At 41.7% G+C, this 23,549-nt stretch overlaps 1 protein-coding gene across 2 annotated transcripts in view; it reads right to left on the bottom strand.

Moving 5' to 3' along the window:
- The window catches only part of LOC6541212 (transcription-associated protein 1), a 111,493-nt gene that overhangs the window by 8,096 nt on the left and 79,848 nt on the right, over window positions 1-23,549 (bottom strand). For both annotated transcript variants that reach the window (XM_026983530.1, XM_026983529.1), the window contains 3 exons: window positions 20,337-23,130; window positions 18,657-19,193; window positions 9,952-10,071 (listed from right to left, as the gene is read on the bottom strand). In XM_026983530.1, coding sequence (XP_026839331.1) covers window positions 9,952-10,071; window positions 18,657-19,193; window positions 20,337-23,130 — 3,451 coding nt within the window. The remainder of the gene's footprint in view (window positions 1-9,951; window positions 10,072-18,656; window positions 19,194-20,336; window positions 23,131-23,549) is intronic.

The raw sequence follows: 23,549 nt of genomic DNA, 5'->3' as shown, positions 1-23,549 counted from the left end.
AAGACATTCAGTTTTAGCGCCCCCCACTCCAGAAAATATGGATCCAGACCAATTGAAAAGCGTAATACAGGCAACCGTCACCGCTGCCTTAGCTCAGCAAGCCGCTGCAAATAGGGCCCTGCTTGACAGAGTCAACGCAATGTCTCAGCAGTTTGCGGCAGCTCATGTTACGCCGCCAGAGGTGCAAGCCTATACACCCATAGAAATAAGCAATGATATCCGCTGCGAGGAGCCATTGGATGCGGTCAAATGCTTGCCCGAGTTTACGGGCGCACGTGAATCGTACGTTTCATGGAGACAGGCGGCCCTCGCAGCCTACCGTATTTTTAGGCCATACAACGGCAGCTCCCGCCACTACCAGGCGGTTATAATTAAAGAAATAAAATCAGGGGTGCCGCGGATGTTGTTCTGGCCTCTTTTGGCACAATACTTAACTTTGACGCGATTATAAGTCGCCTCGACTTCACATACAGCGACAAACGTCCAGTTCATGTAATCGAGCAGGAGTTGGGCACGCTGAGAAAAGGCAGCATGTCTCTACTGCAGTATTATGATGAAGTCGGCAAAAAACTGACATTGTTGACCAATAAAGTCAACATGTCATACGAGCCGGCCCTAGCAAAGGGTCTCTGTGAAAAGTTCCGCGAAGATGCACTACGTGTGTTTGTTTCGGGACTCAAGCGTAGTCTCACAGATGTGCTATTCTCGGCAAAGCCAAGGGACTTGCCGTCGGCTCTGGCGCTCGCGCAAGAGGTAGAATCGAATCATGAAAGATATGCGTTCGCTGCCAGCTTCGCGAGGAGCGTAGAGGAAAAGTAACACAAGGCAAGTGCCCAGCAGTGAGCCAAGCCACCCCAGCAGGCGGAAGTGCAAACAAGTGGGTCAAAGAACCCACATTTTAGTAGGCAGCACAAGCAGCAAGGCCAATCCGGCCAGCGAAATGCTGAGCAGCAAAATCGCGCCAGTGCTTCAGAACCAATGGAGGTGGGCCCTTCGCTATAAAGGTTTAGACGGACAACCCAGGCCTCCGCTGGCATCAGCAAGCGGTCGGCCATGTCCGATCGCACTAACGATAGGAACAAGCAGCAAAGGGTCAATCATGTAACCCAAGACGCTGGTCAGGGGCAGAACTCGTACACCGAAGCCGCCAGCGGCGCTGTGGCACAAATCGAGGACGATGCTGGAAGCGATTCGGACTCCCTCAATTTTTTAGGGGAAGATCCCTGCTACCCGTCATCAGACGAAGAGTAGCAGGGCTGGATATGAGCTTCTTAATCGATACCAGAACTTCAAAGAAATACATCAGACCGCATAAGTGCTTGCTTGGCTTCCGTCCGGTTAACTCGCAATTGAGCTTGCGTTCGATCCATGTCACACAAAAATGCTTTGTTGCGTTGTTCAACGTGAAAGCAACATTCTTCATTCTGGCAGACTTGTCAACCTTTGATGGGATAATTGGTCTAGATTTGTTATCTCAGGCTGGGGCGTCACTCTGGCCTCCTGTCAGCTCAAATGGGGTACGGAAGTCGAAAAAATCTCCTTCCACAAATGCGCTGATGTCAACTTCACCGATGTGGAGTCTTTTCGGAAATTGTTAAAGACCAGAAAAAAGGCCTTTGCAGACCCAAACGAATCACTGCCATACAATACTTCGGTCGTTGCTACCAAGTGATAAGTGAGCAAAGAGCCCATTTATGCCAAGCTATACCCATATCCCATGGGCGTAGCAGACTTCGTCAATAAGGAGATCCAAGATCTTCTAACAAACGACATAATTCAAAAATCGGCACCCCCTACAACAACCCTATATGGGTAGTAGCTAAGAAGGGCACCGATGAGGCGGGCAACCTCAACAAGCGCTTGGTGACTTTCGCGAACAAAATTAGGGAACTATCCCCGACAATTACTTCATGCCGAATATATCGATGATACTAAGCAACTTGGGCAAAGCCCACTATTTTTCGACCCTGGATCTGAAATCCGGATATCATCAGGTTGTGTAAGCGGAACGTGATCGCAAAAAAACTTCTTTCTCCGTGAACGGGGGAAAATATGAGTTCAAGAGACTGCCGTTCGGCCTCAGGAACGCAGCCAGCATCTTCCAGCGAACAATCGATGATATCTTACGGGAACAAATAGGCAAATTTTGTTATGTTTATGTGGATGACGTGATCATCTTCTCGCAAGACGAGGAGACTCACATTAAACATGTAGAGTGGGTGTTAAAAAGCCTAAAAGAAGCGAATATTAAGCTATCGGTCGGTTCATAGTCACCAGTAACGGTGCAAAAACGGACCCAGAAAAAGTCAAGGCCATAAAAGAATTCCCGGAGCCCAAGACAGTATTTGAAGTCAGGTCGTTTCTGGGCCTCGCGAGCTACTATAGATGTTTCATTAAGGACTTCGCTGCTATAGCAAGGCCCATTTCGAACATATTAAAGGGCGAAAATGGAACGGTTAGTAGGCATAGGTCAAGGAACATTCAGGTGCGTTTCGCTGAGTCCCAGCGAGAGGCGTTTCAAAAGCTACGCAATATATTGGCATCAGAAGATGTCATGCTCAGCTACCCTGACTATAAGAAGCCATTTGATCTAACGACAAATGCTTCAGCCAACGGTTGTATACATATACAACACAACGGTGTTGTCCCAAGAGGGCCGCCCTATAACAATGAACGCTTAAGAACGCTTAAAGACAGTGAAGCCAACTACGCGACTAACGAGCGGGAGTTATTGGCCATCATTTGGGCCCTGGCTAAACTGCGGCATTACTTGTATTGAGTGAAAGATATAAACATCTTCACTGACCATCAGCCTTTACCATTTTCTGTGTCGGAATCAAACCCGAACGCCAAAATTAAGAGGTGGAAGAGCCGCATAGACGAGTTCAATGCTGGACTGTTCTACAAGCCCGGTAAAGAGAACCTGGTAGCGGACGCCTTGTCCAGACAGCAGCTTAATGTGCTGGAACAAGAAGAGCGCGAATCTTGTGCAGCAACGATTCACAGCGAGATGTCTCTCACCCACACAATCGAGTCGACAGTCAAGCCGTTGAACTGCTTCCAGAACCAGATAATACTGGAGGAAGCACGTTTCCCGTCTAAGAATACCTTTATTCTATTCGGGAATAAAAGGCGCCACATGGTCAACTTCGTCTGCAGGGAGTCTTTATTAGACGAACTGGTAGACATAATCGTCCCAAGGGGCGTAAACGCTTTCTATTGCGATTTACACGCACTCGCAATGATACAAGATGAGATAGTGCGGAGGTTCCCAGCCACGAAGTTCTGGCATTGCAGGAACCGCGCCGTGGACGTACTCAGAGTTGAAGAACGAAAGGAAATCTTAACTGCTAAACACAATAGGGCGCACAGAGCAGCGCAGGAAATGGCTAAGCTGGCCAACGAGATCGTGCAGAATTGCAGAAGGCTTGTGCGAGGGCCAAGTACGACAGGCACCCGAAGAAACAGGAACTCGGTGAAACGCCGATACCGTCACACACAGGGGAGATGTTGCATATAGACATTTTCTCTACTGACAAAAAGTTTTTCGTCACTTGCGTCGACAAGTTTTTTAAATTTGCCGTCGAACAACCCATCGCCTCGAGAACGATTGAAGACCTGAAGACAGCGCTGCTTCAGCTCATGAACTTTTTCCCAAGGGCAAAGACCATTTATTGCGACAACGAACCATCGTTGAAATCGCAAACGATCGTGTCCATGCTTTGTAACAACTTTGGTGTTAGCATTACAAACGCACCACCACTGCACAGTACCTCGAACGGGTAGGTGGAGCGTTTCCACAGCACGTTGCAGGAGCTAGCCAGATGCATAAAGATAGACAAGGGCATGAGTGATACGGTCGAAATAGTAATGTTGGCCACTACCCAATATAATAAGTCGATTCACTCGGTCGTTAACAGGAGACCGGCTGACATCGCCCTAACACACCCTGATGAGCCAAAGGTAGAGATCCACAATAGGATCCAGAAAGCTCAAACCGCGCAAATGGCCAGAGAAAACGCCTCTCGACAGAATAGGGCATTCGACGTTGGCGAAAAGGTGTTGGTAAAATCCAACCGAAAACTCGGCAACAAGCTCACGCCATTGTGCGAGGAGAAAGCTGTAGAAGCGGACACGGGGACCACGGTACTTATTGAGGGGAGGGTGGTCCATAAGGACAATCTAAAATGATGCGCTCGGTAGCGAGGTCTACGTACCGCTTAATTTGAAATTTTTTAGCCACTCGGCTCAGTTTTAGTAGTTCTAAGCCTAGCGCCATCGACGCGCATTATATTCTTAAGCATTTTACGTTATTGGTGTTGGGTTCCCCCTTGCCTAAAAAACAGAAAAATCAACCATTTAAACATTCACCCACAGGACCAATCTTATCCTTCTCGTATATCTGTCATTGGCATCGGCATACATCACCGATTATTCGTGCGCCAAGAACATTCCCATAGTCGACGGCCAGATCTTGGTGTGCCTATGTGAAGCACCCCGCGAATCTTTCGGAGTACGCACATATGGTAGAGGAGACGGTCGGCTTGCTCGGCCAATTTCCGCAATCACACATGAGAAATCTGCTGAGCGTAGACTCAGCACACCTCCGGGACTTGCTGGATGCGCTGGGTGCGCACCATCGAATGGCCAGAAGCTTGGACTTCCTGGGCTCCATACTAAAGGTCGTAGCCGGCACACCTGATGCTGGTGATTTGGAGAAGAGTAGGGTTTTAGAGGCGCGGTTGGTCGACGCGAACAATAGGCAGATAGAAATCAATATAAAAATCCAGAGTCAAAGTCAACTTAATTCTCAAAACAGCAATAGAGTCGCAAATTGACACCGGTCATTTGTATGAAACATTGCTCGCGAGAAATAGAATGCTCATGATGGAGCTTCAAAATTTAATGTTGGCCGTGACACTTGCAAAAATGAACATTGTTAGCCCAAATATTCTCGATCACGCAGATTTAAAATCAGTTTGGCTGGAGGAGCCCACCAACACCCCTATAGGGGATCTCATGTCCGTATCGTCCGTAAAGGTTCTGCAATCCAGTAACGCATTACACTTTATCATTAAATTTCCGATAATTAAGTTCGCCTGTAAGAAAATTACTATTTTCCCTGTTAGTCACGAAGGAGCCATGCTACGATTAGACGATAGCGTTATCGCAGAGTGTAACAACGAGATTTGCACCGTTAAAGCTTGCACTGCATCAGCCAGCGCCATCTTCTGCCAGCTATCATCAGGCAGCGCATGCGCAAGAGAACTTCATGCCGGAGGCGCGGCCCACTGCGAAATACAACCCAGCAGCCTGGATCCCATCACCTATGTAGATGAGGGGATCGTCATCATCAACGATAGGGCCGCCAGGGTGCAAGTGGTCAACGGCACTGAAATCTGGGTACATGGTACGCACCTTATTACCCTCGCCCGACGTGCCGTCATTAACGGAACCCTGTACGTTAACCAGAACGGAGTCCAGAACAGAGTACCCGGAGTAGCAAAATTCCCTCTGCTGAATGTCACCTCCCACCAAAGCGTGCTCAGTCTCCCGTACCTTCATCGCCTAAATGAACGTAACTTAGAGACAATCCGGAAGTTCAGAGAAGAGGTCGACGCTGAACGCGTTCTGGCGTGCCCAGAAGGCCAGGAGATCCGCCAGACGATTGAACGTGGCGATCACCGAGTTGAGGTCGGCCTAGGGCGGCCTCCATCTTGAGGGGGGAGTAGTTAACTAAAGTTAACGTCGCAAAGTCGAGCGCATGAAATACGACGACGACGGCATTCTGCAATGTAAGCATTATGACGGACGTCGTTACGTAGCTGGCAAACTTTGTTTATTTGCATGGCCGCTACGAATATGAAACCGCAACAATGTGTTTCGTTTTCATTCTAGCTCCTAAATTGAATTTCTGTATTCGTAGCTTTAGTTTGATTTCGTGCTCCAACGCCACAGCTCCGCTTGGCTTGTGAAATAAAGAATTAATATAAACTCCTTGTCTTTTATTGTCGCGGCCCCGCCCGACACCTAGACTCGAATAGCCGCGCGCGATTACGCCGCCCTAAAATACTTAATTTATATACTCCTGATCAAGATCAATAGTCCGTCCGTCTGAACGTCTTAGGTGTCTTCGTCGAGATGTTAGGAACTATTGAACTATAGTTGAGATTATGCATGCATATTCCAGAGACATAAACGCAGCGGAAGTTTGTTAAATGATATTGCCACGCTCACAAACCCTACAAAAGTGTTACGCCCACACTTGAAAAATGTTTAGATAGTTTTACGTTTTAATATTATTTTTGCCAAATCGGAATGCCAAAAACATTTTGCACACGCCCTATCTAACCCCCACAAACCCTTTACAATTGCCACGACCTATAGTCGAGTTCCCCGACTATCAGATACCCGTTACTCAGCTAGTAAAAGTGAAAACGAGAGAGATTACCATTTTCTGGAATATCAGTAAAAATTTAAAAAAAATTTAAAATTTTTTAAGTGTGGCGTGAAAGTTATGTGAAGAGTCGGAAAAGTTATGGTCGGAAACGATTCCTTCTGTCCGTTTTCCAGATACATATGTATATTCAAAAATGAAAAAAATATCAAAACACTTGTAGAGCGTTAGAGCGGGCGTGACAACATTTGGAAACAAGCTTGCGCGGCGTCTGTTTCTGGAAACTACTTAATATCAACATTAATGCTTAATATTAACATTCTGGGTTTTGTAGTTCCTAAGATCGAGTCGGTTATACGGACAGACGGACGGACAGGCGAAGATGGCACACATTTTGTCTTGATGTCCAGAGATAGGCAGTGTCTTCGTTTAAGCCTTCTTCTGGTCATTGGGGTAGCCAAGGAGGCGGCTGCCATTTGGTTGATGTGAGCTGTGACGCGTTCGTAGTATCGGCTCGACAGTTTATCTGATATCTCACAGAGGGAATGTAAAGGTTATTTGCTAGGGCATCGTTTCTGATATATCAATCCGTATTTGCAATCATGCGCTTTGCACTTTTATGACATTCAGTGCATTCATAGAGGTCGATTTGAATAATAACATTTTATTCGTTGGCGGTGTATTTTCTTTGTGTGCTGCTTCCAGGTGAGCCGCTTGTCAGGGATCAAACCCAGGTGCTGCACCTCGGAAGATTGTGGGATGCTGTCGTCGAGAAGCTTAACCCTAGTAAGGGTCTGTCCTCTCAATGAGAAGTTTCAGTAATGCGACTTGCTTCCATTTGTAGAAATGTTCTATCTGTTTCACCACTTGCCATATGTGTCCTGAAATTCCTGGGTGAGCTTTGACGCTTCGATTGGACAGGAAGAGTTCGCGAGGAAGGCAGTGTTATCAGCGTAGGTTTTCAAAGGAATTTAAGATGTACTGAACAGCTCGATGAGCTTGCTTTGGATCCCATGACGGTGCCTAAATCCAAACTGGTGGGCGGGAATGTCATCCTGCATTCTTACTCAAATTATTCCCTAGAATATTTTAGAGAATGTGGGTAGCAAGATACGAAGGTACGTATGGGGGATACGTAGCATTGAGTTGAAAAGGAGAATAAGGAACAGGATTCCATTTTTAGTCGAAGCCTTGACAATTCTACTGTCAATACCGTCGAAGCCCGGCGCTTTCCTGTGATGTAGCTTTGGAATATGATGGCTAACTTTCTCTGAACTTGCATGCTGGATTGGTAATGCAGTTGCTGAAGAATGAGGATTAATGACATTGTTTTTTCCATCTCTTCGTGACTCGCAAGAGCTAGCTAAAGAGATTTCTCAGTCCGCCTGCACCATGTATTGTTGGTTTTCTGTATGGGAATTTCGCGAGAAGGCTGTCGCTTCATATTCCGTGTAAATTTTAACAGGTTGAAGCCGTACGGTTTGGTGGGGTCAGCGTTACGAAGCGTCTCATTATAACGTATAGCGTTTGGTATCTAACAGAAGCTTCTTCTTCTTCAATCATGGCATATCATGTGTATATGCCATTTTCAACCTCCCCAAGTCCATAACCTCAGATTTTAAAAGAGCCTGAGATGGGTTGGAGGAGTTTGGGACGTGTCTACAGGTCCAAAGCAGCAATATGGATGTTCCGTGCAAATGAGAACACCATGTTAATTTTGTGATGTGATGTAATCAGAGTTAAGCTTAAGACTTTCATTTATGGAGAGACACTCATTCCGAATCGCTTTATAGACAACAAAGTCTACGACCATTGGTGTTCTTTGGTTGTGCATTTGGATAATGCGGTCCTGTAGCAAGGACCTGGACATTTGAACTGTGAACGAAGTCTGCGAGTGCTCATCCGCGGGTGGTTGAGTTTCGAGACCCCAGAGACGATGGTGAGCATTCCAATCCCCAGCGACTATGGACTTTGTTCAAAGGATGTCAAAGAATTTTTCGAAGTCGTCAGCAGAACATTGAAAATTTGGTAGACAATAGATATATGCAATGGCTAGTTCACCAAGGTCGGATTTGATTTTAACTGCGACACATTGAACATTTTTGCAGACTATAGAACTGGAAACATTGAAGATATGATTTATTTAAAATTGCACAACCACCGCGTTAGCCATTGGCAGGATGAGTTGCTTCATGGGTATCATACCCATTTAGTTTGTACGACCCAGAGCAATAGTTTTCAGCTAATCAACATGATGTCAATATTATAACTTAGAACAAAGAACTCCTGCTATAATAAATCCGCTTGGCTAGCAAGTCCGTCGGGGTGGGGTTACGTTAACTGGGAGAAGTCCAAAGCAGTACTTGAGCAGGGCCTGAAGAATTTTGGAAACAGTTTTGAAACAATGCCCATCATCGACACCATCAGTTGGGATAGCTTGTTAATATGAGCAACTAGGACCGACAGTCTTTCGTTGGATTGCAAAAACATTTGCTCTTCATTGGTCATTGAACAATTGCTGCGATTTGCGTCGCTGTAGGGAGGACGGCTGCTGGTGATTTGACTGCTGTTGTTGTTGAGATATTTGTTGTTGTTGTGATGACTGCTTCTGAAGCGGTATTTTGCATCTGACTTTGCTTCTTATTGTTGCTACCCAGCGGTGAAAACTGTTCACTTTGCAAGAAAGTCACAGGAAGTTGTTGGTACTGGGGACGACTGATTTTTTTGTGTCCAAATGCTTAGCACCTGTGGCATTGTATGAAATCATCCTTTTTGTAAGGAAGCTCAACCAGGACTTGTAGCCGACAAAGTATTTTAATAACGTGGATTTCCTTCTAGGTCAATTGACAAATCGAACTGTGTGGCCAATCACAAGGAATGGAATGATGGACACCACCGATGACAACACGATAGGTACTTAATCAGACGCATATAGCTGACCTAACGACCCGAAAAGTTAGTAACATGTAGATGGAGTCATTTCGGACACTGTCGTACTATCCGTATTTATTTCCACCTTTGGATTGTGTATTTATTTACCTTTCTTCCTACCTTTCTTCCCATCTATCTTATTTCAGTTACTTGTCAGTCTAAAAAAAATAGTCTATTAAAAAATTAAAAGTGATAAGAACAAGAGAGACAGATACTCTAAAAAAATCAAATAGGTCAAAACAGATTATGAAATAGTAAAAGCAACGTCGTGGCCAAAATGTGATTGGCCAATAAAAAAAAAAATTTCTGGGCGAAAGTTAGCATGACAACCTGACGTTTCCCGACTAACTACTAAACTGCGTACATTTCTAAGGATATAAGGATATTTGATATTGCCGTTCAGGCCCACACATCTAATATATCATCTAATCATCAAATATATCATCTAATAAGCTACAATGATAACATATTTAACTAGGTGTTTCTGTTGTTAATTATGCTGATTTACGAATACATTTTTCAGGTTAAATTATAAATATTTGCTTGGTATTATTAAATTTTAAAGTTCATATATGTCCATTATATATAAAAAAAAAGAGAAAATATAAAATAAATATACTTACCGAGGATGACATTTTTCCAGCTTGTTCAGCGGTTTTATGTTTTTCACGTTGTTCGATTTTTAAAGTCAAATATAAAGTCCGGATCGGGAAATAAACCGCTTGAGGATAAAGGCGTCCAATCTAAATTAATTACAAAAAACTTAAGATTATTTGTATATGTAAACTATATATGCAGTATAGTAGATCCGTAATACAAGACTAATAAAATAATAAAAAAAATCAAAATAAATAGGGTGGGCGGGGCAATATTTAAAAGCAATCTTGCGCTGCGACTATCTCTGGAATATGCATGCTTAACCTCAACTTTCTAGCTTTTATAATTTCTGAGATCAAGGCGTTCATACAGACAGTCGGTCCGACCCGACTTGTGATCCTGATCAATAATATAAGATAGCACAAGCTATAAGCTCCTGTTCACCCCACACATCACATAGCTGCAACTGGTCATCATTCTCCAAGAGGGCCGTTTCCTGCCTCACCGCCACTACCGTCCCCCGCGTCAGCAGCACTGATATTCCACGGTGTCAGCGGAATATCACCAACATTCTACAGAGTGCTGGGCCAGCGCTGTCAGCGCAGCAATAATGAGCAAGGCACCGAGAGTCACGATGTGCCCGATCAGCACTTATGCCGTGTGACCGAGGGCTCAAAGGTTCTTGGCTGAAAAGACAAGAAGCACTCTCGCCTGAGCACCAGAGCCATCCGAATTAGCCAACTAGATCCCAACTTGAAACTTGAGGAAAATAATAAAAAGCAGAACTAACAAATCGAATTGATTGTTGTTATGAAATGTATCGTTAGGTGAAGTTCAATCAAGTGACGACGGTGAGCGATCCCTCCCTGCACCGACACTTAACTTAGATATATACATACTTTATAGTGTTGGAACCGTTTCCTTCTACCTGGTAGAAAGCTCCAACTATCCCAGGGTTCAAGTCTTGGCTAGGACCCTGGTGATCTCTTGCATACTTCCAGGCGGTAAAGAATGAATATAATAAAAAACAAACAGATTCTTGGCGAGGTGCTTAGAAAAGCAGTCAATCTACCCGGCTTTGACCACGACTACTGGGGTTCTTTTTCGAGCGCCAGTGGATCCCCAGCTGTGCTATAAACCCGCTTCCAAACTATTTAGCGCAAGATAACACCAGGCACTTCTCCAAATCTTGAGAGGAAAAACCTAACCCTGGCAAGAAGGGTGACATCTCCCAATCTAGCTACAATGGCCGATCAAATCGTTTCGGACTCCTCGCGGACACGCCAGCTAACTTAGAAGCTGACCTTGGAAGTGACGAGCAGCCCGGCACTAACCGCCAAGCTGCTATTGCTGCGCAGCAGACGGCTGCTATTAGCAAAGCGCAACCAAAACCACCACCAATTGTGCTTGAAGGCGTTAACGACGTCAATTTACAGATGTTGGGCATTAAAACTTTACGCTGCGAATGCAAGCACGTTTCGAAGTATCGTCAGCTGGCTTGAGGACGAGCAATACGAGTTTCATTGCTACCAGCTTAAGGAGGACAGACCGTATAGAGTCTGCATAAAAGTTCTGCACCATAGCACACTGTCCAGCCATATCAAAGAAGAGATTGAAAAATTGGTCACAAGGTGCTTGTGCTCCCACAAATAAACCAGTCAACATATTCTTTATCAATATTGCCGCTGCGGCCAATAACAAGGCGATCCTAGCAATGAAGACTACGCCATCGATTTCAGCAGTTTGGTCACACGGCCAAATACTGCCGCAACGCTCACATCTGTGTGAAGTGCGGTGGAGAGCATCCTGCCAAGGATTGCACTCGACCACGCAGTGAGGAATGCACCTGCTACAACTGTGGTAAACAGCACCCAGCCAACTATTCGGGCTTCACCAAGTACCAGGAGTATCTACAACGATCGAGGCCCAATAGTGGACTTGGAAGCAAAACCGACGGCACTGAGAGAAGTTTGCCGCGCTACACCACCGGAAGCAGGCCGACTGCTACCCTTCTAGGCGGCGTCTAGGCACCAGCAGCAGACCCAACAGCACTTTAACGACCGGAGCCGCAGCCGACAAAGGGAGACGAGAGAGCTACTACAGCATCCGATGGACACCAACAGCAACATCGAAGCCATCCTCCGCTGAATGATAGCTTAAACTTTCTCCGGGCGTTCCAAGAAAAACAGATGGAGATCATGATGATGTTGCTAAAGCAGCAGCAACAACAGACACAGCAGCAGGGGCAGATTCTTAATCTGCTCACTGCCGTCCATGCACAGCAAGCCCCATAACGATGCCGCTGCGCATCCTAATGTGGAACGCCGACGGCGTATCCACGAAGTTGCCTTAAGTGGAGTGCTTCGTACGACGTCACGAAATCGATGTTTTACTGCTCAGTGAGACACACTGCAAGGGGGCAGAGACACCCAAGTTATTTGGCTATGTAGCCTACACTGCCAATGATCCGAGTGCCGGCAACGCCAAAGGCGGGGCAGCCATCATGATCAAATCTAGACTTGCCCACTCCCCGCTAACACCTATAGCAACTAACAAGGTACAGCTTGCGCCGGCAGCTATCGAAACAGCACTTGGCCCTATAAGCTTTGGAACGGTTTACTGCCCCCCGAGAATTACATGGACTACGGACGAGTTCAATGACATTCTGGAAGAGTTTAGGACTAGATTCATCGTTGCGGGCGGAGCAACCAATGAGGCATTGCACTAGCGAATCTCGTCCTAAACTCGGAGGTGAACTCGCTAGCAACAGGAGGACCAACAAGATACCCGTACGGCAGTAGAGGCTCTCTAGGCTACATTTTTTTGCGCTGATAAGGGGTGTGCTGGTCATCCACGCTAGCATAAGCGCGGTTGTTGAGCTAAGCTCCGACCACCTGCCTCTGGTAATTACGCTGGAAGCGGGGGCAATATGCTACCCTAAAATGGAGCGGCTAATCACTAGGCGCACTAAGCTGGAGGTATTCCAATCGCAGCTGGAGTCCACTCTGCCCCTCAACACTTTCTTAAGCTGATGATGTAATTAATCTGTTCACCAACAACATAAAGACAGCAGCTAGATTGGAAACTCGCAGCATATCTCGGCAGCCCGCGGCAGATCGAATCCCAATAACCAGGGAGATCCTGCTACAGCTATAGCTGAGAAGAGGCGCTAACGCACTAGGTGGATGAGGTCTCGCCACCCGCTGGACAAGACGGAATGGAATCGAGCGCTGAGTAGGCTCCGTTTCGCGTTGGTGTTGCACAAATCCGAATGGTTTGACGAAAGGCTTTCCAACACTGGAGTCGAAAGTGAAGCGACGCATTCACTCTGGAAAAAGGCGTTGCACGAGGAAGGCGCCATTAGCCTACAGTAACAGGACATGGTTTCGGACCGACTTGGAACAAGCGGAGGTATTCGCTGCGCACCTCGCCGAGCGGTTTCAACCATTCAATCTAGCCAGCCTGCAACAGGTTGAAGAAACTCAGGGCCAGTTGACCCAAGCGCTTAAAATGGATCCACCAATCACGCCGTTTGACCCTTGTGAGATAGCCGATGTCATTGGAAACCAGAGTAACAACAACACCAGGACAGGACGTTATCTGCAACGCCACATTGAAGGCCCTGCCCAATCATGCTACCCTCTACATAGCGTTGGCTTTTAATGCTATTGTGAGGTTACAATACTTCCCTCATCAGTGGAAGCTCGGGATAATCTCCATGATCTACAAACCTGGCAAGCCAGAAAGGGAGCCCGCCTTCTACCGGCCGATCAGTCTTCTCCCTTCAATTTCGAAGGTGTTTGAGAGACTGATTGCTGCCCGGATTGTAACGATCATGGAAGCCCAGTTAATTACCCCTGAGCATCAGTTCGGTTTTCGTGCTGGCCACTGTACTGTCGAGCAGCTCCATCGGCTCGTCGAGCAAATTCTGACTGCCTACGACATTAAGGAATATTGCAACAGCCTCTTCTTGGACATTCGAGAAGCGTTTGATCGAGTGTGGCACATCGGAGTCCAACTAAAAATCAAACAGACGCTACCTGCTCCATATTTTGGGTTGCTGAAATCGTACCTGGAAGGAAGGCGATTCGCTGTGCGTTTCCATTCAGCACTTTCCACCGAACATAATGTGACAGCTGGAGTTACACAAGGTAGTGTCCTCGGACCCCTGCTTTACTGCCTGTATAGCCACGACATGCCGCATATATATAAGCCTATACAGGAAAACTATGTTGGCCACATTTGTGCGTCACCTACAGGTCCCGATGCGAGCACGACGCAGCCGATGGTATCCAAGACTTTGCAGATCGGTTCTCGGTATGGGCAAAGCGTTGGAACATCGGCATCAATAGCAGTAAATCCACCAACGTCTGCTTTCATATCGAGAAACCCCCCGTACAACAGCCTAATGCAGCAAAGTACCTTGGAGTGCTGCTGGATCGCAGACTCACATTTGCCAAGCATTTGTGACGGCTATCAGAACGCGGTTACGTGAAAAGGTGGCGAAGCACTACTGGCTACTCTGCTCGCGCAGCAATTTGTCACTCTCCAACAAGCTTACAATTTACAAACAGATTATAGCACCAAACTGAAAGTACGGGTGCCAAATCTGGGGCTTGGCATGTGACAGCCAGATCCAAAAGGATCCAGGCTATCCAAAATAAGGTCGCAAGACTCATCACCGGCTGCGAGTGGTTTGTGCATAACACCACCCTGCACAGAGTCCTCAAATCCGCGACGGTATTTGACGAGATAAACCAGCACTCGAGTCGATACCATGACAGGCTGGAGCGCCACAGAAATCGACTTGCCAGCGCTCTGAACAGATCTCGCCCAGCAAAGGGGCTCTATAGAAGGAACCGAAAGGATCTCATTTCCCGATCTCCTTTGACAAGGGCCAGCAGAAGCTGACGCTTATCATAAATTATTTGTTATCTGTGATTCTTTTGTAATATTTAATATTTTGTAAATTTGATATAGCTAACTATACTATAGTTAGCCGGCGCGCCAAATGGGCTGAATTAATAGACAAAAAGGACACAAAGGGGTTCCCAGATTTCCCCGTACGCCTTTATAAACATTAAAAAAAGGAAAAAAAAAAAAAAAGTATACCCAGACTTTCAATAAAATATATTTTTTTTGATTTGTCCAAAATCTGACGACGATGTAGCAGGAAATCATAGTTTCGTTGTTTTTGATCATTAAATTTTCTAATTCGGGTGCGAGAAAGAAATATCTACAATAAAGAATATTCAACTAATTTTTTTTTACCCGTTAGTTGGTAGAGTAATAGAGTATCAAACAAAAAAAAAAAACATCTTAACGAGTGCCGCACCTGCAAAGTTCTGATATCAAATTTTCCAACCAGAAAAGATTTTTTATTAAACTAAAAAAATACTGTATCTAAAATTTATTTTTTGGTACGCTTTCTAAAATAATAAATATAATGAAAATAATGATTGAAGTACATTTTAGAAAACTACATTACACCCCATCAGCCACAATTGTAAAAATTTTAATTTTTACACATTCGCCACTATTGTGATATTGAACGTGATCTCAAGATAACAAAAATAAGAGACCAAATCCAGGAAGTGGTCAAAAATACCAGGAGAGACGGATTTACATCCCAACAGCTTAGCTAGGCGTCTAGCCAACACGGCTCTACGAGTTGCAGATCCCAGAACAAGAACGAGAAGAAGACTCAAACGTCACCACCCTCAACCTCAAGACCTCCCAGACCGCGTTTTGACTTGACGCTTACGAGCAACATTCCCTTTAATTTTATCTCTAGTAGCCCTAATCGTGTAGTTAAATTTGGTTGGTAATAGTAAGCTTTTCCTATAAATAAACATTTCCTTGGAGTTAAAAACTGTTGTTCCTGAAAAATACATTTTTGTAATCTGGGTTTACTTTACCTTTCGATTGGTATATCACTCATAATCGGACAACTACTGCAGATTTTCTTTGTCCGCTTTTCTTCTGCGCTTTGTAACTGCGTGGCCTGCCATCGACAGTATTACTGCATTTGTTGAGATTTATTTAACAGGTAGTAAACGACCCTACGACCCTATAAAGAATAAATATTCACTAGCCGAGTCAATCTGGCCGTATCCGTATATATTATTGTCGACGTCTTGGGAAGTAATCCGGACGCAAGAGTGTTTCAGAAGATTGACAATCCCGCTCTTTGTAAAACGCCCAAAACTATCACCCCCACACTTTAAATATGCTTATCAGGCCTATATTTTTGCCTATCAAGCTATAACACGTACCGAACTTCCACAACTGTCACGCTCACATGCTTAAAATGTTTTTTTTTATTATATGTCTTGCATATTTCTATCGACGTGCCAAAAATATTTTGGTCTCTTAGCTGTAACACTCCCAAAACTTCCACAATTGTCATGCTCACACATATTAAAAATGTTTTTTTTTTACACATGTCTTGCTACTTTCTTTCGATAATAATAATGGTTGTCTGAAGAGACACATTCGAATAAACCTTCCTGGTAATTCCAGTCCTATAACAGCTGGAAACTGGCATGCATATCACTTACAATTGTACGTATGTGGAAGAAGTCCATGACGAAGCTGAATCCGCAAAAGTTGTACCGTACTCCGCTTAACGGTAATATATTTTTTTCAATGATTTTCATTATTTTTCATAGAAGAGAACGCTATATTTTGCATCCAAGCCCTTATCCACTCTTGGTCTTGGACCTCTGCTTTGTAACCAGTCCTGAAAGTGAGTTTCTCTCCAGAGTAGCACTTCTTACTGAACCAGAAGATCCATAACACCATACTATTGCGGTGACGATCGACACAGTTACCGTATTAAAAGAAAAATCAGAGAAGTCAACCAAACAAATACATTGTTGGCAATGACATAAATATTATTTATACGGCTATTAAGTAATTTTTTAATTAATAACAAGTCTTGCAAGTGTGGCTCTGTTATCCAACTTTTGCGGTGACAATCGACACAGATACAGTGCTAACAGATAAATCCGAGAAGTTGTTGCGATGCTATAAATATTATTTATACGGCTATTAAGAAATTTTTTAATTATTGTGCTATCTATCTATCCTATCCGTCTATCCTTCATATCCTTCACCGTATAGCACACCACACCACGACATTATTGACGACTTGCTCGACTTATCGTTGTGGCAAGTTAATTATATTCGAAAATCTTTTCGTCGATTATTGGATCTGTCTTGTAACAAGTCCTGAAAGTGTGTTTCTGTCATACAACTTCACACAGATACAATCACAGATAGATTGACAATCACACACATATAAAATAATAAATAATAATAAAAGAGAAATCAGAGAAGTCAATCAAACAAATTCATTGTTTTTGCAAGGCTAATTTTCTGAGACTAAATAATTTAATATCTGGCTTTAATTGGTCCAATCTTTACTCCTCCAATGCAATAATGGTGGATGTCATAAATATTTTGTATACCGCAATCAAATCATTTTTTAACTCGTGTGTTGCGACTTACTATCCGTCTATCTCCAATAAACCTCCTTGGTTTAATAAAGTAACACACCTAAGAAATGTCCAGACTATATTCAAAATATAAATATACCGTATATCTTATAAAAATATTTAAGTGCTCGGTTAAATTGTACCGTGCTTAATGCTCAGTGTTACAAGAACTATTTAAACCCTTGTAAGTTCACACAGGATCGAAAACAGTTTTCTAATTTCGATAGCCTTAAGCGCAAAACAGTTCCTTATTCTTCCTAGCTATTTGAAAATGCTACGGTAACTACGGATCAAGCAATAGCCCATCTATTTTCCCAGTGTTTCCAAAAAATATTCTACGTTACCTTATTCTGAACAGCCCTATTTTTATGCTGCATATAATTGGAATTTTATATTTTGTCCCACTCTAAACGAAAGCTCACTGCTTTACGGTCTTCAGAGTGTTAAGCCAGTCTCGACAGCGCCCCAAGTTGCATGACCTCTATAGAAAATTATGTTGTACTATATTTAATGGACTTTATATTTTATCTCTAATTCCTACTCTCGCGCTTATTTTCTCGCGTATCGAGCCATACGAAACATGACAACACCACTCGGTCGGTTGGGCGGGAAATGTGGCTCTAAATACAGCGCGATAAAAATACTAATAATACGTGATAAATATAAAAATCATAGTTCAAAACGTAGCAATATTATCAAACAGTCAAACTGCCTTTTTCTCCACCCTAAAAGAAATTAAAAGAAATTTGTTTCTTACGCTGACAACATCTGTTAAATAATAATACATAATAATTGAAAAACCCCCACTTTTATATAAAAAATGTAATATTTAAACCGATGGTGCACTTTCAAAGGTTTCTATTCTCAATTGACAAATGCCAAATCTTTTACAAGATATTTTAACATTTGTTTGGCATATCGAAAGAGATTGGCTGAACAAATAAAAAAAAAAACAAAATACAAAAAAATTTAAGGGAGATCGTGCCAGTTTGGTGCGGTTTGGAAAAAAACTAAACGTTGCTGCATGCTTAATCTCAACTTACTAGCTGTTATAATGCCCAAAATCAGAGTGTTCATAGGGAGAAACATACGGACGGAGAAACGGACATAGCCAAATCGACTCGGCTAGTAATTTTGATCAAGAATATATACATTTTATAGGGTCCTACATACTTTTTAAAGAATTTAGTATACCTATTTTTGTAAAGACATACAAATGTTGTTATACTTACTTGGCTTAAGAGATTTAATATAACATCGCCTTCGAATTGCTCTAAGCAACAGAGTAACTGAGGAATCCATGGTAGCCAATAAGAGGGTGGAATGCCAGGAACATACTTCTCTAAAGTACTTATGAGGATTTTAGTATTATTATCATAAGACATAAACCACAAAACTTTTGCAATATATTTTCGTGTTTTGCTTTCAATTTGATTTCTGCTTGCATGTAAATAACAAATTAAAGCATTGACGGCTAATGCGATTTGCCTTTCTTTTAAAAATATTTGTTCCATATAGTCGCCCCACATCGCCCACGCTTTGGTAAGGCCATCATGAAGCTGTGCAGCAGCACTAAATGATTTTCCAGCCTCCTCTGATCTTCCAATTTGAGCTAGCAAAAGACCTTTTAGAGCATAAAATTCAGCATTCATTTCACCAGTAAAGTATTTTAAATTGGTGGACTCAATAACCTCCAGGGCTTCATTAATTTCATTTTTTCCAGATGTTGAGGGCATTTGCAGGTAGCATTTTACTTGTTGCCGAATTTTCTGCAAATTTAAGGAAATAGAAATCCAATTAGTTAGATATACATACCTGTCAAACAACTAGTAAAATAGCTATAGTCGGGTGCTTCTATCACAGGATATACAAGCAAACTTAGGCGAGAAAAATAGTACAATAAAAATAAACCAAAAGAGATTAAGCATGAGTAAGCATGCTTACTCTTCAAGCAACACGTAACAAAATAATAAAAACAAAAACATTTTTGTGCCACCTAGGCACAATTAAATCTAAATTGCAAACGGCAATTACCATGTAATATAAAACTCCAGAGACCGGACTACACTAAATAATTCAAAACAAAACGCTGTCGGTCTCAAATAATTTTAAATTAAAAAAAAAATACATATTCCACACGCTTGTTAGACGTTTGTTAGAAGTTTGAAAATTTCCATAAAAACATTTTAAATTAAAAAGAAAATTATTATTTATAGCTACATATTTAACAAAAAGAAATAAAAAGAATAAATACTGAGGAGTACTCTCAATGTACTGCCGGGAATCATATCTAATCAATTTGTATACATTAGATATAAATAGCAATAGAAAAAAAACTAGCCTTTGGAAGCCGAAGCTTATATATACCAAATAGAGAATAAGAACAAATAAATTTGTGTTTAGTATCACGAGCCGAGTCGATATACTTCTTAACTAATCTCGTGTGCTCTGTTACCATACCAGTAACGGGAATCACTATAGACTGCAGCTTATTTTAACATTTGTTTGGCATATCGAAAGAGATTGGCTGAACAAATAAAAAAAAAACAAAATACAAAAAAATTTAAAGGGAGATCGTGCCAGTTTGGTGCGGTTTGGAAAAAAAACTAAACGTTTTAGGTCAAAACGACCTAAATTATTGTATTGTATTGTAATATATATTTATACTAAAATAATTTTTGGTGAATATTACAATTTATAGTCAGAAAATTTGATACTACGTATTTGTTAAACAAATTTTATCTCACTTGGCTAGAATATGTTTTTATTTGATTGGACTTAGATACTAGAACGTCGTAAGAACGTATGAACGCTGCCTAAAACGGTAATCGTCGCCGTAATAACCAAAATTAATATAAGTAAACTCAAAATCTTAATTATTATAAAAGCCCAATATTGATCGATTTAATTACCTGAAAACAATCCACAATTGGAACAGAGGGAATCGTATATATCCTTGACAATGTCTCTTGGCAAACACCAGTCAAGTTGTGTTTTCGAGCTATTTTTCCAAAAGAAATTATAGCTTGTGCTGATGCGTGCACTCCTAACATTGTACTTCCTTGATCGGATTGTTGTTCTAGGTGTTGTGTTATTATTTGATAGTGATGTTGTCGCCATGTAAATATGTCACTCCAATGAGATAAGTCATCCGAAATTATAGGTAGTCGATTACGCCAAGTCTTCACGATGGCTTTCATATCGTGGAGTGAATTATTGCGCGATTGAGCTAGTCCCTGGTGGATTTGACTTGCTTCATGAAGCTCCATAATTTGTTGTGAAGCTTGAAGATACGGCAAATGAATATGTGAAACTATGCTAGGCAATCGACGCCACTCACGAATGCATAAGCTGGATGCAATTTCTACATAGCGTTCGATATTGCCTGTTTGCCTTTCTTCTTGGTGAAGAATACTCAAATACCCTTTGTAAAGGTTGATTTTAAAGCCGTAGTTCTTTAAATAGCATTGTTCTGTTTTAGCTAGCGCGGTTTTCATCAAATTCCAATCAGGTACGCGCCATGAACTTTCAAGAATCAAAAACATATTTTTGTCCTTATTAGTTTGGGCATAGTCCAGTAAAATGTCCCATTGGTTCAATTCTTTAGCACATCGCATCCAGTGATTTTCCCACAATAGTAATTCACAATTAACATATGTATTAACAACTCCATTACTTAAATCTTGTTTAAATTTGGTCATTGCTAGATCATAGGCACCTTGGGCTTCTTCAAAAAATCCCATTTGCTCATATGAAACAGCTATATTTGTTTCCGGATAGTGTGCAAATTTAAGCCATAGGCCAGCCCAAAGATCTTCCTCATGCATTGAAGAATACATTTTTGAGAGTGACTCAAATATGTTATTTGATTGTTGTACATCTAAGTCAGATAAGTGAATTTCACCGCCATCAATATCCTTGGATTGCATTGATTGATTAGCGGCCATGTCTTCTAAAACAAGTATGGCTCTATGCCATAGGTTATGAGATTTGCCTAGGTAAGCTAATAAATTTGGTGGAATATATATGGCTGGCGTACATTTCGTTAAACTCTCTACAAAAGTATTTAATGTACTTGGATAGCAGTCTTTTTGGTTAACGTTAGTTCCAGATGATAAAAAGGGAACCAGTTCTTTTGTAATATTATACCTTTGATCTTCAGTGAATATACTCCAAATACGTGGAAACATAGATAGCCATACGCTTTGGGCTAACTGTGTATCAATATGACATAGCTGAGATGTGGCGACAAGCATCTGGTCGGTCCTAATATTTCGGTTTGCTTCTAAAAATTCAGCTTGCTTGTAAACTAGTTCAACCAGAGTAACACGTCGATTTGGTAGTATTTGTTGACAATCTTCCTTGCGATCAGCAGTGAACTCAAGTGTTAAATCGATATCAAACACGTCGTCTTTATCATCAACAGTTTGTATAATATCAAAAGACTCCGACTGAGATGATAAGAAGGATACAAACGAATTTTCCTGTGTTTCTGATGAGTGTACAGGAATGACTGAAGTAATGCTGGGTATTTTAAATTCTTCATTTGAACATTGAATTTGCATCATTGTATTGGCTGTTAAAATAAGCAATTCAATGCATTGTTTTATCCAATAATGGGAACCAATTGTGTCCCAAGCTTGGGAACAAATTATATATAGCAATCGATCGTGAAGTCTACGCCGCATTGATGAGTCTAAAATCTCAAAAAATTTTGAACGTACATTTGGATTTAGAAACCGTAATCCATTTAAAAAGGCTCCCTCCAGTTTGTTTGTTAACTCTGTTTGCTTTAGAATTTCATCTCTATATATAAAATTTATGATTTCCAAGAATTGTATATTAAGTTCAATTTCATCAGTGAATTTCTTGTCAACGTTTTGCATAAGCTTTACCAGCAAGGCGGACTTTTCGCGAATAGAAGGAACTTGGATCATAACATTTGGTTCTTTCGTTTTAATCCATTCATCCAGCATTTTAATTATACATTTTATAATTTTTACATCCGAGCTCTTTTCTATTAAACTGACCAAAATTGTGCCTATGAAAAGTTTTCTGATTTCCACACTCATTACAAAGATCCTATTTTTGATTAATTCCAAGGAGAGAACTAAGAGCTCTAAAGGTAAAGTATTTGAATCAGGAGATTGGCTAATTACAGTATTACCACCAATGGTGTTTATATGATTCTTTGTAAGACGGTGCAGAACCCTTATAAACTGGACTAAGATTCGATCAATATAACTTGCATTATTAGTAGTGCACGCTTTTAAAATCATTAAAGTACCAAAAAGCGACGAAGCATTCGGTTGCGGACTATTTTCGTAAAGTGTTAGGTTCTCAGCAATCATTTTACTAACAGCGCTATATAATAAATCTAGATCATCATGCTTATGCTGTGAGTCTGGTGGAAAAATTCCCATTATTCGAGTTAAAAACATATGCATCAACCGCACAATTCTTGTATTTTGATGAATTATACATAAGGACAGGCCTCGTTGAACCGGTCGTATAATTGACACTAACTGATCTGGACTCAGTATAGTAGTTAAGAATGTTAAAAAATCTATTCCAGTACATATGTTGTTTAAGTTGTGATGAGGAGTTTCTACTGTAGCAAGTACTTTATCAAGCCAATTAAGCTTAATATCAAATGGTTGAGGCCAGATCTCGGGACGCATCGCCATTTTTAATAGCATAACGCACCTGAAAGAAAAATTAATTAATTTAAATATCAAAATTATTTAAAAAAAACCTTGTAAAAATTAAATACAATGAAATCACAAATATCTATATCACAAATATGCCCAGAGAGTATGCATGCTCGTCAGGGTTGTTGTCAGTATATTAAATTATCAATATAAACTTATTTTGTTGTATAAAAATTATGTATTTAAGCACCTTTTTTCTTTCATTTATTAAAGGATATTCTGATCAAAATATAAATCAAATCAAAAATTCATCGAAATATATCCAAAAACTTTTTTAAATTGTATAAGAACATTTTTCAAAAAAGGATTATCATAGAAAAAAAGTGGAAATAATATTTGTTATTGAGCTGTTGGCGCCATGTTCGTCTTTTCCATATGCCGTATGAACGTTTAAATCTCGGATACTAAGGCTAA

This window comes from Drosophila erecta, unplaced genomic scaffold (assembly GCF_003286155.1).
Source record: "Drosophila erecta strain 14021-0224.00,06,07 unplaced genomic scaffold, DereRS2 tig00000307-arrow-arrow-pilon, whole genome shotgun sequence".
Classification (NCBI taxonomy): domain Eukaryota; kingdom Metazoa; phylum Arthropoda; class Insecta; order Diptera; family Drosophilidae; genus Drosophila; species Drosophila erecta.
This window is presented reverse-complemented; position numbering and strand designations above follow the sequence as displayed.